Here is a 16,232-nt window from a genome sequence, read left to right on the forward strand (position 1 = left end):
GACTTTCGTAAGGGGACGTGGCTGCCCCAAAGTTAAGATCTGCTATACAGGGACCTTGTTACCTGCCTTAAGTTGACCTACTCTCTAAATATGTTCTGGATCCCCAAAGTCACCCTAAGGGGCAACGTTCTGATTCCCCAGAGTATGGCACTGGGAGGGCCGCGCTCTCGATGGGGGCCGCCTCGACGGTTGGTCTGACCGGGACGGCTCCGTGGCTGCCCAGCTTCCTGGACCACACCCTGAGTGCGGCTGAGTCACTGTGAGGGAGACGACAGACAGTGGGGCAGGAGGCAACACAGCACGGGGGCCACTTACTTGGAGGAGATACTCGAGTTTGTAAGAGAACTTATGCAGGCTGGTGCTGTCATCCGTGACGGGTTCCCCTGCTTCCTTAAATTCTTTACTTAGTTCTGTCACGGCACCTTTAAGACAACGAATGGGAACGTGTAACCAGATGGAGCTGGACCTCGGAGAGAAAGGCAAAAGGCCTGGGAAGCACGAGTAGGAGGGAGTCAATCAACGATGGCGAAGCCCATGGGAAACGTGAGGCCCCACGTCCACGGGGACGTGAGGCCGAGTCAGAAGGTGCTGAGGTGTCCGGAGAGTCCAGTGCCCTGCAGCAGCTCACCGGGTGGGCACGCTTCTGGGTCCACCCTGCAGGCCCACCACGCAGGCCTCTAATACACACACAGCGTTTCGTCCACAGAGGTGTGCCGTGTGGGTGAGTCACTCAGCAGTCCCCTGACACTGGCTTCCAGAGAGCCTTCCCCTTTTTTCTGGCCACGTTGCTTATTACGGTTCTTCACTATCATCCTGTTGCTCAGTGCAGGGAAGTGCAGGCCCCAAGAAGACCCAGGATGCGTAAATAACACCAAGGACAATGATGCCAAGACTGACAATGACAGTACCCGCCTCTGGTAACTGAGCACCTGCTAGGGACCAGCTTCGCACGTCTTTCTCACTGAATACACACCGTGAAGCAGGAGTATCATCCCAACAAATCTACGATGCAACTGATTTCAAGATGCCCCGACTTCAGAGCTGTTAAAAGGTGAGAAACAGTAAGCACACGTCCAACCTTACACGGGAGCCTTGGCTTTCTCGGGGGCTTTCCTGCCCACAGTGCACCCCTTCACTTCTACGACAGTCTGCCTCCCAGGGCAGAAAAGGGGGAACCCCCTGTGGCCCTCACCTCACTCACAGCCTCTGCTATGAGGCAGAGGGGTTATGAGAGGCTGGGTTGGTTGAGAACTTAGAAAAATGTCCCCAGCTGAAATGGCTGGAACATGCCGGAAGACAAAAATACCTCCTTCTCTGACAAGTCTTATGAGAAAAGGAGCCCCAGGGCCTGCTCTCCCGCACCCTGGCTGAGAGCAGGGCTGCGCGGGGCTCAGCCTGAGCTGCGGCGAAGTCAGCTCACAGCAAGACAGGTGCTTGGGACTGATTCTGTAAGCGACTGGTGCCCAGCTGCGCCCTAGTAAAGTGTCTGCTGTGGCTGGCCTTGGTGAAAAGACTCCCAGCCTTCCTTCCCCACCCTCAGGCGGGGTCAGCGCTCCCAGACTGATCTGGAACTCCTGAAACTCTGAGAGAGCCTTTCTTTCAAAGAAGTGTCAAGATTTTAACGCCAATCTCTGATAACCCAGACGCATTACTGGTGGATACCTTGGTTTCCTGGGAATCCCACATGCACCCTGCCAGCAGTCAAGAAGTGGGCGAGGTCACCATCCTCCCCTCCACGGGGAGGAAGCAACCGCACCCTGGAAAGGGGGCGGGACCTGTTTGACATCTTCCAGGGTTCAAAGGTGGAGCTGTGAGCTGACCCGGGGCCTGCCTGACACCAAAGCCCACACAACTGCCTCCCGAGGGGAAGCAGGCTGCCTGCAGGGGCGTGAGGGCTGGGCGCTGCCCCAGGACACCTCAGCCAAGGACGTACCGCTCTCAGGGCAGAGGCTGCCGACTTGTGGGATGCTTGTTAAGACAGCCACCGACAGATGGAAAGAAAGAGTCCTGAGAATGTGGTGCCTTTTAAGAACTCCCACCAGAGTGCTTGTGGGCTGGGTCTAGGGCACTGAGACAGCCGTGGGACGTCAGGAACGACCAGAAGCAGTCAGAACACGGGGTAGCAGAGGGCAGCCGAACAAATGCTGATGCCCACCCTCTTCCCGGAGGCAGCTCCGCCAGGGCTCCCCTCTGCGTCCCAGTGAGGGGCGCCAGGTCCCGAACCAGAGACTGGACAGAGAAGACTGCCTACGCTGGGGAGAAACCTCTCGGGGTCAGTTGCAGAGACTGGCACTTTGCTTCCTCCGTGCACACGTGCGTGTGTGTGGGTTCTTTAAAAAGCAACAACATTCTAGCTGCAGGGAGACAGGTGTGGTTAAGACCAGACTCTGGAACCCGGTGTGTGTGTACAAGCCAGACTCTGCGGACTGAACTGTGACCTTGGGCAAGTCACTGAACCTCTGTGTCCGCTTCCACATCTGCAAAGTGGGAATAATGATGAGTCCCACCTCACAGAGTTAAACATGAAGACTCTTGACTTATCGTGCATAAGACATGAATAAGACAGTGCCTGGCATATGTGAAATGCCATGGAATTATTTGCTACTAGAGGCCCAAAGATAGAAATAGGAGATAGGCCTGAGAAAGTGATTTTTATCTCATCGACTGTGGCCTTCAGAATGAGGCCAGTAACATGGCCTGATGGCCCTGGCAGAAGAGCCTGCAGTTGGGCCCGGCTGTGCGTGAGCAGTCTGTCTGTCCAAAGAGTGTCACTGCATGCTCTGTGATGAGGCGGAAGTGGTAAGCTGCAGCCTGTTGTAGCAAATGTGCTGAAGCTCCAAAGAGACTTGGGAGAGCGTCCCCGGAAAAGCAGACCTCGGGTCCTGGGCCACGGCCAGCAGAGAAGGCAGTCAGTCCCCACTGCTGCTCACAGGCACCCTCCTGCCGTGCCTCTCCCCAGGGACAGCCCGCACGGTGGGCTCTCCCCCGGGCGAGGCTGCACTAGAGGATGCCCGGGAGGCAGGAGGCCCGCACTGGAATTGGTCCAGAACAGGCCACCTGCCCACCATGAGCAGGTGAGACAGCGAAGCGAGAAAGACGGGCATCTGGTCTTTCCGTTCAGAGGGAAGGAGAATGTTCTTCCCAACTCCATCAGAGCCTGGAGGTTCACGATTCAGCCAAGAACATACACACAGAAATCAGACCCAGACCCGGAAAGGAGTATTTGATTTTGTTTACAAAGTGCCTTTCCAGGGCCCTACCAGGCACGCTCTCCCGGCCTTACAGGATGGACGCCTGAGCTCCAAATGTTTCAAAATGATGTGCCCCGAGGGCTCCAGTGACCCCTCCCGGGGTGGACACAGATGAAAGGGCTAAACTTCAGCTGGTGACAGCAACGGAGTGACGGCTCCTTCACTCCGAACCCGGCATGCCGTGTGGCCCAGCGTACCTTGCAGATCACGGATGATCCTCTGGAGCTGGCTCTCCACGCTGGCAGAAGCCATGGCGACGGCTGCGGGCCGCCTGTTGTGGCAGCGCACCTCCTGCCCAGGTCCAGTCAGCAGAAGTCAGAGCCCATGGTAGCACCTGCGTGAGGGGGGAGGAGGCGTGGAAGAAGCAGTCACAGACCAGTGCGGAGACAGGGGACAATCGCTGCTCTGGGCACAACGCTGCCCCACCCAGGCACCGTCCTGCAGCGGGAAGGGCTTCACCTTCCTGTGTGGGCCTGGCTCTGTGGGCACCCTGGTTGGCTCCTGGCACACATACATTCAAACACAGTGAACTGGCTGGGGCCTTAAAAAGAAACAAAGTCAACCCAACACTGTGGCCCATTCTTTGTGCGTTCCCCTCCTAACCTGCCCTCTCAGCACGGCCTCACTTTCTACCTTTAAAAACGCCTCCCGGTGGCTCCCCCATCCTCTCAAAACCAAGGCCAGAACTAGTCCGACCCCACCCAGTTCACCAGCCTGCTAATTCCAGACCCCCATATCCTTCTCTGAGGACTGCTGGGGGCAGTGGGCCAGAGACGCAGACACGTACCCTCGGGGGTGCTGGGCCAAGGGAAGCCAGGCCTGGGTCTGGGGGAAGCGGCTCCCTCGGGGCAGGTCTGCAGCTCCAGGTGCCCAGAGTCCAGCTCTGCCCGGCTGGGCAGGCACCGCCGGGTCTGTCCTCAGGGGCCTGTGAGGCCCTTGGAACCGGTCAAGGGACACTTCTATTTTAAGCTCAGTTACTGTCCTCTTGCGGCTCGTGAAGCCCGAGTTACCAGCCCTACTAGGGCAGCTGCTGAAGTGACTTAAGGACACTGTGGTGGCTGAAACCCACGAAGATGAGGAGATGTGAGCGGTGCCGAAAAGAGGCCTGGGCGCACACCTGGACACCCTGTGTCCTTTTCCGAGTCCCTACTTCTTTCCTCAGATGCCCACGTGAAGCTGGAGGTTTGCTGGCAAAGCAGTTGGCGAGACCAGAGGTAGCCATAGTAGTGGCCACCGCTGAACAAGAACCTACTATGTACTGGGCCCCCGGGACCATTTTAATTCCCACAGTCACCCCAGCAACACTGGGTCACTCCAGCAACACTGGAGAATGTGCAGAGGAGAAACTGGCAAACTGTAGCTTCTCTGAGACCACAGGCCAGCAGGGAGCGCACTGAGGCTCGAATGCCCCGGTCAGTCTGTGGATGTACACTCCGTGGATGTACAGCTGAGCCACGGTCTCTACAGCAAATGGTCAACCACTTCCACTGGCTTCTAGGAACCACCCTGACCTCCCGCCATCTCCCAAATGGGGTGCCGCTACCCTGAGGGCCATGCTGGCCTCACTTGGCTCTGGGAGTCGAGGCAGGAAGATCCTGGAATAGAAATGGTCACCAACCTCCAGCTCCTCCAAATATTTACATAAGCATTCCAGTGTCAGCCTGAGTGAGGAGGGCCTGTCACAGGGCGGACAGAGAGGCCGGCCTATTTTTAACTCACAAACCAGGGCAGCTGTGACTCAGTAAAAACAAGGCCCAAAGAAGGCTTCTCCAGACGAGGAGGAACGGGACAGGCACAGTCCTACACGCACTCCCAGGAACCGAGGACACGGAGCCTCGGGGAGCAGGGGCATCCAGAACCTGCGAAGCTCCCCAGCAAGTGCTGGCACCCTGCCCATCAGAGACGGCAAACTGAGGGTGGTGTGGTTTACAGGGGGCCAGTCCACCCAGCCCCTGCCGACGGCCTGAGCAGGGCCATGGGGAGAGCTGGCGCTCAGGTTGGCCTGCCCCTCTGCAGGGGCTCTGCTGCCCAGGCGGGCACTTCGGCCTGCTGGCAAGGGAGAGGATCAAGGAGTATCACTGCCAGTGCACAGCCGCCCCAGCCCCACACGCTGTCACTGTCTACCATGTGTGGGCTGGGGGCACAGAGTAGGCAAGGCCCAGCCCAGCCCTAGGTGCTAGGCTAGGCACCAAGGAGACAGACAGAAAACTATCCAGATACTGAGATACGACAAAAGAGGTCCATGCAGATGCATGGATAAAAAGTGATGGGTGCTCAGCAATGAAAAGGAACAAACCACTTATACACACAACAAATGCTTTATGTTGCGTGAATGAAGCCAGACTGAAAAGGCTCAGTACTTTACGATTCCACCTGCAAATTCTTGCAAAGGCAAAACATCGAGGAGGAATCAGATCACTGGTTGCCAGGCCCTGGGGGTAAAGGGGGGCTCTGACTACAAAAGAGTACGCAGAAATTTGGGGGGCAATTCTGTTCTGTCTTAGTTATGGTGGTGGTCACATGACTGCAAGTATCTGACAAATGTATTTTGAGTTGTCAAAACTCACACACTGTAAACTGTATCTCAGCCACAACATCTGCACTGTGATGAATTTAGAAAGCTGTGTGCGGTGGGCCCGGTGAGAGGGGAAAGTGAATTCTGCCTGGGGAAGGGAGAGCGGGGTCGGCACTGTGAGGGCAGCTGGGCTGGGCCAGGCCTGAAAAACGGGTGGGAGGTCCTCAGAGGCACAAGGTGGAGAGGGCACAAGGTGGGTGGTGGTGGTGGTGGCACAGGGAGCCTGTTTCTCCAACGGCGTTCCTCTCTTTAGAGTGCCGTCAACGCAGAGCCTTGCAGCTTCTGGGAGAACCGGTCTCCGAGGAAGATGACTAAACCCCATGGGTCCATAAAGGAAGCCTGCTGGGTGTGCATGTTTGCCTGAAGCAGAGGCAAGACCTGCACACGTGGGAGGAGGTGGGGCACTGGGCCGGGGACAACGACAGACCCTGCACTAGCTCAACAGGCTCAGCCAGAACAATGCATGAGCGACATACAACAGCCGGATTTCCTAGAAACCTGAGGGCAAAGCCCTCTCTGGAGCCTGGCGTGAGGGAACAGCACAGGCAAACCAAACTGGCGTCTTGGCACGATGAGCTGAACACAGACACAAGCGTGCTCCTTCAAGACTCCCTGGCACCCTGGCGAAGCTGCCCCGGTGTGGGCCCGAGCCCGGGCAGGCCTTCTTTGCCTGACCCTAGCGGGGCGTTCAGCTGAAGCCAAGTTCCCAGGCCACGGGGTGAGCGGTGCCAGCTGCTGACCACACAGGCTGCCTTTCCAAACAGCCTGCGTCACTACCAAAGTAACGAGCCCCAAGAACCTGGCTGCTGGGCCCGCAGGCCACAGGAGGCTCCCCACCAGGGCTGCGGGTCACCTCCTCACATGCTTTCAGGAAGGCAGGGCTTCCTTGAAAGACATGGCCTCCACAGGGATGCCGATTCCATGGACCTGGAAAGGACATGACTTAGCACTGTGCCCTCCCTCTTCCTCAGTCTGAGGTCGTTGGTGACCAGTGGAAGCACAGACAGGGGCCCCGTCTCTCTCCACACTGTGGTTGGCTTTCTGTGTCTCCAGAGAGCCTTGCCCTCTGGTTGAGGAATGAAGTTGCTTTTTTCTTTTTCTTTTTAAGCCCACGACACTCTGACACCAAATTGTGCCTGTTTCCCACACCAGGAACCAGTTCTGACACCTGGTGTCCCACAGTTCAATCCAATTCCGACACTAACCACTTGGGAGAACACTGGGTTTTCTCGCCAACAACTCAAAACTATGTTTAAGCTTAGCTAGACGTCTGACAACACCCACCCTTCCAAAAGAGGAAAAGGAACTAGATGCATTTTTTACTATTTTACCGGGGACTACTGTCTGCGCCTCTAGTCATGGCCTAGGTATTAATTATACGAGAGGTAAAGGAGCTTCTTCCACCTTGAAATTCCTCCTAGACCTGCCCAGAAGCCCTAAATGCCTTAAACAATAGACTCTGCAGTTTAGTGCCAAACCAAGGTACAAAGACTGACTCACATAAACTTATTTACACTATGGTACAAATGACTAATATTCTTGTTGCCCAGAAATGGGTTCTGGCAGAGGCAATATTGCGTCCGAGACCCAGAAATGAAGGACCAGAAGGGGAGGAGGAGGTCTGGGGCATGAAAAGCAGCCCGGCCTGGCCTTCAAACTCCGCCACACTTGCTCGTAACGAGTACTGACAGTAACAACACAAGAACTAAGAACTGACCCTAGAGGCCACTGTACAATGGGGCTCCTCCCACTCTCAAGCAAGGGGGAACACACCAGTTATAAATCCCACCCAGAACAAGGAAGGATGTTAACGAGTTCAGATCGGTCAAAGCAGGAAGCCATCCTGGAAGAGCCCACTGCCCTGGCCTGGTTCGGCACACCCAGGAGCATCTATCCAGTTTATGGGCAGGGGGCTCTAGGCTGGTACCTGTAGCTTTGAGGGCCCACAGTCCCGCCGGTTCAGCACTGAGTCTGCTGGTGGACGGGCAGGCTGCCCTCCCCAGAGCTTCGAGAAGGCGCCTAGGAGGGTGCTCAGGTTGTTGGCCAGCCCAGAGGTAGACACTGTCTCACGCATGAGCAAAGTCTCCTTGGGCAGCCCTACCCTCAGACCTATAATTAAAATGTTGACCAACCGTATGCCTGGCTCATCTTTCCCAAGCACTCCTTGCTTGCAATCTTCTCCCTTTCTTAAAAGGGATGAAGACTTGAGACTTTGCTATCACCTCTTCAAAATTCTCTTGCTATGCCCCCTTCCCACCAGCAATTTCAGGTTTCCTGGTCACTTGCCCTGGAACACACACGCCGGCTCGATTCCAGCCCACTGACCAGGAGAACAGGGCAAAGAGAAACCTGGGGATGGGAGGCATTGCTCCTGAGCCTGGGGGAAGCTGTCGTTTCTTTAGGAAGGTGGGCAGCTGCTCCCAGGCGGGGCTGTACACCGGTACTTGGGGCTGCAGTGCCACCAGAAAGCCCAAGAAGCACCCAGAAGGCCACAATAGCACATGTGTGTGAAAACCTGGGCAGTTTCTGGCAGAGCTGCACAAACAAACGAGAACAAGCTTGTGCACCTAACTCCTGCCCCGAATGGCACAAACCCCACATAGGTGGAAAACAGTGGTGCTCCCGCATCACACACTGGGTCGGGGTGGGGGGTCTGCCCAGACAGCAGGTAACCCCGTGTGCTGACAGAGCTCCAGCCAGCCAAGCCGGGTTCGCTGCGCACCACCGCTGAGACAGGCCTGACCCAGGAGCTGGGGCTACAGCTGTGAACAAGGCCAGCTGAACCCTGGCCTTCAAAGACTCATGATGGGTAGGCAGACAGCATACCCCTGATATGCTTACAGACAAATAACCAAATGATAGAGACCACTGAGGCCTGGGAGGCATTTTGATGACAACAGGTGGACACCTGAGGCAGCAAACTCCACTCTGCCCGGGAGCTCAGCCCCCACCACAGGGGCTCTCCCTTCTGCCCTCGAGGCCACTGCCAGCCAGTCATTTGAGCCGTCCATCCCACTTGTCGTCCATCCCACTTGTCGGTGAGTTCCAGGGCGGCTGCTCGTCATTTCCCCAGCCCCCAGCACACTTCTGACACGGAGGGCCCTAAGCTACTACTGAATGAATGAGACGAAACCAAACCACTGACTCTTCTTCCACTAACCGAATCAAACTTTAGGCATAGAAATATACTAGAAATGCACCAAAGTGTAAATGATCCTTCCATGGTGGGATATATGGGTAAATCTGCAAAAAAGTTCTATTTCTCTGATTATTCAATTCGTCTTTATTAAGTATAAAATGCTTTTAAGTTGACTAAAATAATGCACTTAAAAAGTCAAATCGTAACTGCAGACATTATATCATCACTGTGGTGGGAATATTACAGAGTTATTATCCAGAGAGTGAATGGAACCATGTGATTTATGGATTGGATGGATCGGGTGCATCCACAGGAGAGTGTGCACCGCAGCCCGGACCCTGAGACAGCCTGGCCCAGGGGCCTCCTCTACCCCACCCAGCCGGACACCCTGACCCAGCCAGCACCTCCACCGCCACTCACCCAGCGCTGCCCAAGGCCCTCTGCCTCCGCTGTTCCTGAAGTTGGGGTCTGCAACCATCAAACAGGAACACTACGAGGGTGGATTGGGGAGGCACTGATGGGTCTGAGCTCTGCTGTGCTCCTGGGGCAACAAGAGCAGCAACCCGGGTATGGCTGGGGCAAGGGCTGGGCTATGCTGGCAGATCGGAGGGGCAGCAAGAACCAGAACTGTGGGGGTTATAGCAGTGGGCAAGAAAACAGTCTTCTGTATCGACTGTAACTGAGTCTTGTGAATTTGGACCTCCTCAAATTTAGAATCAGACTAGTCATGCAAAATTCCCATTACCTATAACGCAACAAATAACAGCCCGGGGTGAAGTCTATGGTATGTTTAGCTTACCAAACTATTTTCAGGCAATTTTAGCAGATATCTCTGTTCTGAAGATGTTATTTGACCTCCTCCTACCTTGTGTGTGTGTGTGGGGGGGGGAGGGTTATTCATTTGTTTTTTAGGTACAATGAGGGGAGGATACCCTTGACCTGCCTTCGTGGAGGAGTTGGGGAAAGAGAATAGCGGGCATTTCAGCGCTGCCTTTGGCTGAGGCTCCTCCTAAGTGCCCCCTACTTTACTAACCAAGTCTGCAGGTGCCCTGGAAAAATTCCTTCCAGCTCCACATTAAAGGGTCAGTGGTCCAGACCATCTCGGACCCTTACAGGGGTTCTCTTGGCTTAGCCCTCGGCATGCTAATGACTTGCTTGGAATGCTTTTTTCTGCTTCAGGTTTTTCTTCTAAAGTGCAAGTGCTTCCCTCACAGTTTCCTGCCCCAGGCTGAGGGTGCACTACTGTCCCCTGTCCCTGTCCCTGCCCCTTCCCCAGATGGTTGGTCAAACCTGCTCCTGGCCCCTGAATCAGCCGCGGAGCCACAGGACTGAAAGTGGACCGAAAGTTCTGTCTGTCCCCAGAACTGCACTGAGGTACACGCACACCCTTGTCCCTGAAAACGGGATCTGGCCCAACAACAAAGAGCCACTTGGTGTCTTTCAAATGCCACCGAGAGCTGTGGAAACAGGAAGGACCACTGGTGGTCAGCCACTGCAACCACGGGGCTGACTGGCTCCAACGTGAGGAAGAGGGGACACGCCTCCGGAGCAAGTCAGCACCGCTCCGCCACCTTCACCCTCTAAACGCCACGGAGCCCACGTGCTCTGATGATGAAGCTCTTATTGCTGGGACAGTACAGTGACACATCTCAAAACAGCGAGATAAACAGTCTCATGGAAACCATTCCATACCCAGCCTACTGGTTTACTTAGTCATTCAAACAGAGGCCCCTATACCAATCAACAGCCTGAAAAATCAACAAGCAAACAAACAAAAACTGGCACTGAAATTACAAATAGAAAATCTAGTTTATCTCTTGAGCAAGATGACATTCATATACTAAGTGCTCAGATGTTGACAAGGTCAAACTCCATTCCTCTTTGCTCACAGGTGGCTTTAGGCCATTACATGACATAGCTAATGGCCCTGGCTGGTGTTGCTCAGTGGATCGAGCATGGGCCTGTGAACCAAAGGGTTGCTGGTTCGATTACCAGTCAGGGCACATTCCAGTGTTGTAGGCCAGGTCCCCAGTACGGGGTATGCAAAAAGCAACCACACATCTTTCTCCTTCCCTTCTCCTCTCTCTAAAAAAAAAAAAAAAAGACACAGCTAATGAACCTCACCTGCTGGACTGCTCCAGCACCTGAAGCTGCCAACTGGGGTTTTCACCATGAGCCTACTGCTAGACAACACGCTTGCTCTGCTTCAAGTTAAAGACATTCTAGGCCTAAGTCACAAAAGGTGGCCTTGGAATTACCGGAAAACAGTTTACCCTTCAGCCGAGCCTCTCCCCTGGAGGAAGGCTGTCAGCGGTGGGTGCTGGCTATATGTTCTGGATGCAGCGGCCCATGGCAACCAACATGGGTCAAAGTCACCAGCTGCTCAGGTCTTGCTCTTGAAGGGGAGCAGGTTTACCACTCCAAGAGATGCCTCTTTGGGATACTGATTATTTTCAGTTACCGTTATTTTGCTGCGTGTAATGCACACCTACATTTGGGGCCCAAACCTTCCGGAAAAAAATATTTCTTTTTAATTCAATTGCTTTATTTATTTACATTTAGATACTTTTTTTGTATTATAAAGGGATTTAGCATTACTTTTGAACATATTCTGGTATAAGAAATTTTATGCAACAAATAATTACAAAACACAAGAATAGATACAAGGTATGCCAGATACTACTCATGTGTAATGCGCATCCTTATTTTTCCCTCAAAAATGTGGGCGAAATGCGCATTATGCACGGCAAAATACGGAAACAGCAAATGTGGGAGAAGCTCTGAAAACATGGAGGCTGTCTCTGGTAAAAGGACATCGACAGGTGTAAGGGAAATCTCCACTGGTTGGTGTCCCCCTCACTGTGCCAGGCCTGCTTCTGCATTCCACGGAGCAGGCGGGGCCTACATCTGCATGACAACCGCTCCCGGGTAGTGCCCGGCTTACCAGGTGACCTCCCGTAACTGCCCCTCCACCCCTAACACCTGCCTTCATCTTTAGCTGAGGGCGGTATTTAAGGTGATGGCTTTTACCATTTGGGGGAGTAGCCCAGTGCTGCTGGGTCTCTCTCACGCATACAGAAAGTACACATATGATTAAACTTTACTTTGTTTTTCTCCTACTCATTTGTCTCATGTTAATTTGATTATTGGTCCAATCAGAAGAACCTTAAAGGACAGAGAATAATTTTCCCTCCCAGACATCTCTTTTAAGTGGTCCCTCTCCTCACAAACATCCGTGGGAGCCATCCTGCCCCCCCAAAGGACCAGCCACCAGGAGCAGAGACAGAGGAGCAGGCAGAGGATTAACTCTAACACAACTACAAAAACCATCCAAGTAAAATATTACTTGTAGAATCTAACAGGTGGGCAAATGCTCACTACATGATTCTTTCAAAGATCCTGTGTGTAACTATTTTCCTTTAAAAATCCTGAAAATAATTTAAAAACGAAATGAGGCAAAAAAACCCATCTCCTAAAGCGAGAGCCCTTTCAGATCCTTTGAATCAAGGAAACTACAGCCCATCTCCGAGACCCTGAACTCTGCTTTCCGGGGTGACAACAATGGCTCAAAACTGGCACGGGGCATTCAATACTTTAAGAAGGGGTCCGGTCAAGGAGGGAAGGGTGGGGGGTCAAGTGGGGTCACTCAACCTGGGCCCACTTCAGAAGGTGGGAGCCATGGGAGGCAGACAACCTTCCGCCTGACACCTCTCAACCCCAGCACCGGCATTAGGCAGATGGCAGGGACCCAAAGGCTGGCAGCGGCAGGCGGGCAGTGAGCAGATTAAGGCCTGATCCTCTGTCCTCAGAGCCCCTGACCCATTTCTCTGCCAGAAAAGGAAGCAGCTGCAGCCACACAAGCAGAAGGGCAGAGAGGCTGTGGCCAACACAAGCCATACTTCACTTAATGCCCTATTTTTTTTTTCTTCTGGAGGGGGCAGCCAATGAGAACTGTGAAGAGTGACAAAAGCCATCGGGAAATGCATGAACAGAAAGCCACGTGGTTAATGTGTCAACCCCACGCGGTTTCTTACCAAAATAGTAAAAGTCAGCCCCCTCTCTACATCCCCCAGCCTAAGTTCTGAATAGCACGGACTCCATGGAGTCCGGAGCAGCCACCCGGAGGCAATCCACAAAGGCAGGGACGTTTCAGGAGCGGTGGCCTGAGGGCTATCCCGAGACCCTGCACCTGGGCACAGGGGCAGTGGGTCAAGTGCGAGGGGCCGCGATCTGAGGACGTCCCGGGATGAACAAACCGTCCTCGGGACAACAGGGGAGTCTCGCCAAGTTGAGGTCCACCCTGTCCTGGCCCAGCTGAGCCTGGAACCGGCTTCTTAAGGTCGGCGGCCTCTTGGCCAATGCGAGCAGAAACCTGGGGACTTGACCTCCTGTGCCTAAAACATCCCAGCTTGTTCTGAGACCCCCCCCACAAGGTGGTTCTTCTGCGGCCCCTCGGCCGTTGGGGGTCTTGGGGCTGGTGTTGGGGGGTCTTTCTAACTGGTCACCAGAGGCAGCCTGGGTTGCAGGGTCAGTATCATGCCTAAGGTACTTCCCAGGGCCGCCGGGCAAGGGGCGGAGAGGGGTCTGTGGGAGACCCGGGACGGGTAGGGACGGAAAGGGCAACAGGTGACAAGCCGCGACTGGAAGGAAGTTCTCCGCTGGGGGGCCGAGAGCAGCCTAGGCACCCCCAGAGTACGGCTGGTCCCCGGGTGGCACTTACAAGCTCGTGGGTCCACCGCTGGGCAGAACCGAAACTTTCTGGGGCCAAGCGGAAGACTGAGCGAGCGCGGCGTAGACGACCATGATACGCACACCCCGCCACAGGCGGGCGCAGACTACAATTCCCGGCATGCTCCGCAAGCCCGAGGCCTACAACGCCCACCAGCCCCACGAGTGGACGGGCGCAGACTACAACTCCCAGCATGCTCCGCAGAGTTGAGGTTTACAGCTCCGTCGGTCCACCTGGCCTGTGGGGTTAACCCTTGCAATCTCGCAAGCCTTTGTGTGCGCAAGCCGCGCGTCTGGGCTGTTTCTTGAAAGCAGAGCTGTCTATGCTTGACTTCTGAGAATTTGAAATGTGGCCAGTTTGAGTTGAGTTGTGCATGTATTTTAAGTAAAGAATACATCTGAATTCCAAAGACTTAGTACAAAAAAGAATGTAAAGTGAACATTTTTTATACTGATTACATGTTGAAATGATAATATTTTTAATATGTTGGACTAAATTAAAAAAAACATTACACATTGTTGGATCTAATGTCCCGTCTTTTGACCTCCCTCACTTCTTAACACAGGACTCTACTGAAAATCGGTGCTCCACAACTGCGTTCATGGATGAATTAACGTTCCTAACTTCTGCCCCACTCTCAGCCCAATTTCTATTCACAAGTTATATTTTTTAAGTTGCAAAGTGCTCTGAGACTGGACTCAATAGAGCAAAATGCATTCGTTGATATGGCTCTCTGCAATAATATCTGCTCTTAGAGTGTGTATGTGGGAAAGGTAATAACAAAATCATTGTTTTCTTGTTGATTCCCCAGGAGCGCTGTAGATGACACTTTGTCATACTTGGGTGTGATTAGCTGGGAGGTCTTGCCACCGAATAGATGGAGTTGTGGTTCCAACTGGGCTACTGCCCAATAGTGTAATCATGGCCAGGTCTCTTTTCTTCTTGGTGTCTGCTTCCTCACCAATAAAACGAGGAAGAGTGTTGTGAAGACTGAATGATATAATAGGTATGAAGTGTCCCCCAAATTCCTGGTACCCAGGGTGCACTTAAAAATAACAATAATAATGGTGATTATTATTATATGAATTCTGTTAACACACACCAGGTTGTAATCAGCAAGGCAGCTAAACAGTGCTTTTAGATTTTGCTATATTTTCTCCTTCACACAAGGGGAGAAGTTCAAAGGGCAGGGTACCACAAGCACATGTCCATTCCACATACTTAACTAAAAGGATTATCATGTGAATTAAAAAAAAAAAATCCCAAAGGATATTCTTCCAAAAGCAAACTTAGCTTCTGTGGGTCACACCCAAGGAAGTCACGAACATACAAAATTCCCCTCTCTGTAATAGTGCTTTGCTATATTGATTGGTTTTCCTACCTTAACCTTTTGAGTTAGTTCCTCTTTCATAACTGCTGTTAGTGTCTGGTGTACTAAATATTCAGTGGCTAGCACAGTACACTGATTCTGTGACATGTGTGTGCCAGGCACATAGCACAATGCCTGGCATGTAGTAGGTGCTCATCAAATATTTATTGAATGAGTGACCAAATGAATAAACACAGCAGATCCGGCTTCTCAAACTTGGCTCTACATTAGAACCACCTGGAGAGCTTTTCGAAATCTTGCTGCCTGGCAGCACCCCAGACCAATTGCATCAGAACCTGTGGGGTGGGACCCAGGCATCATCAGTATTTTTTGGAGCTCCCCATGGGATCTAGCATGCGGCCCAAACTGACAGCCACGCCCTGGATGTGGGAGTGTGACCTCTCAGAGCCATCTGCTCCGTCTAAGTGGAGAGACAGAAGCCTTGCAGGGTGGCTGTGAGATGTGGAAATGTATGGACCCAGCACAAAGTAGGTCTCAGTAGAAGTCGGTTCCCAATCTCCTGTCTTCATCTTTAGTTAGCTGCAGTCTTCTGTGTGGGCGAGGTAGATAATGAAACCTTACTGGGGGCGTCTGAGATGCACTGGAATTCCCCACACGCCCACTGGCATCTGTGCCCTGTGTTAGTTCTTTCAGGCTATGAGATCAAGGTGTTGACAGAGTTGGTTCCCTTTGCGGCTGCGAGGGACAATGTGTTCCATGACTGCCTCCGGCTTCTGGTGGTTGTTCTTTGCTATTCCCTGGCTTCTGGTAGGACAACCCCAATCTTCACACTGTGTTGTCCAGGTCAGTGTCCAAATTTTCCCTTTTTTAGAAAGACATCATCTTAACTCGTGGTATATGCGACTATCCTGTTTCCAGCTAAGGTCGCATTCAGAGGTACTGGGGGCACAGATGGACTTGAACATGTGAATTTGGAAGGAAGGCACAACTCGTACCATGTCCTAAGCTGATGAAGATGCAACCCATGACATTATAAGCCCATAGACTTTATTTTTTAATCATGGGAAGGGATCTTTGACATCACTGAGTTCAACCCCCTCCAGTGAAATTGAAACAAAACAAAACAAAACAAAACAAAAAAAAACTACCAAAAAAAATCTCTGAAGGAGGAAAAGTGCCTTACTTAAGGACCCAGCCAGAAAAGTGGG

General features: G+C 53.0%; 1 protein-coding gene across 5 annotated transcripts in view; it reads right to left on the reverse strand.

Annotated features, from left to right (window-relative positions):
- FYCO1 (FYVE and coiled-coil domain autophagy adaptor 1) overlaps nucleotides 1-13,807 on the reverse strand; it is a 71,837-nt gene extending 58,030 nt beyond the window's left edge. For 4 of the 5 annotated variants that reach the window (XM_037129855.2, XM_037129845.2, XM_037129863.2 and 1 more), the window contains exons 1-3: nucleotides 13,686-13,807; nucleotides 3,449-3,585; nucleotides 316-422 (exon numbers count right to left, since the gene is read on the reverse strand). In XM_037129855.2, coding sequence (XP_036985750.2) covers nucleotides 316-422; nucleotides 3,449-3,503 — 162 coding nt within the window. In that variant the 5' untranslated portion in view covers nucleotides 3,504-3,585; nucleotides 13,686-13,807. Of the gene's footprint in view, nucleotides 1-315; nucleotides 423-3,448; nucleotides 3,586-4,038; nucleotides 4,180-13,685 lie in introns of those variants that run through there. The other variant, XM_053669505.1, reaches the window with a different exon arrangement.
- Nucleotides 13,808-16,232: the final 2,425 nt, after the last annotated feature.

Source organism: Artibeus jamaicensis, unplaced genomic scaffold, assembly GCF_021234435.1.
Source record: "Artibeus jamaicensis isolate MK-2021 breed Jamaican fruit bat unplaced genomic scaffold, CSHL_Jam_final contig_519, whole genome shotgun sequence".
NCBI lineage: Eukaryota > Metazoa > Chordata > Mammalia > Chiroptera > Phyllostomidae > Artibeus > Artibeus jamaicensis.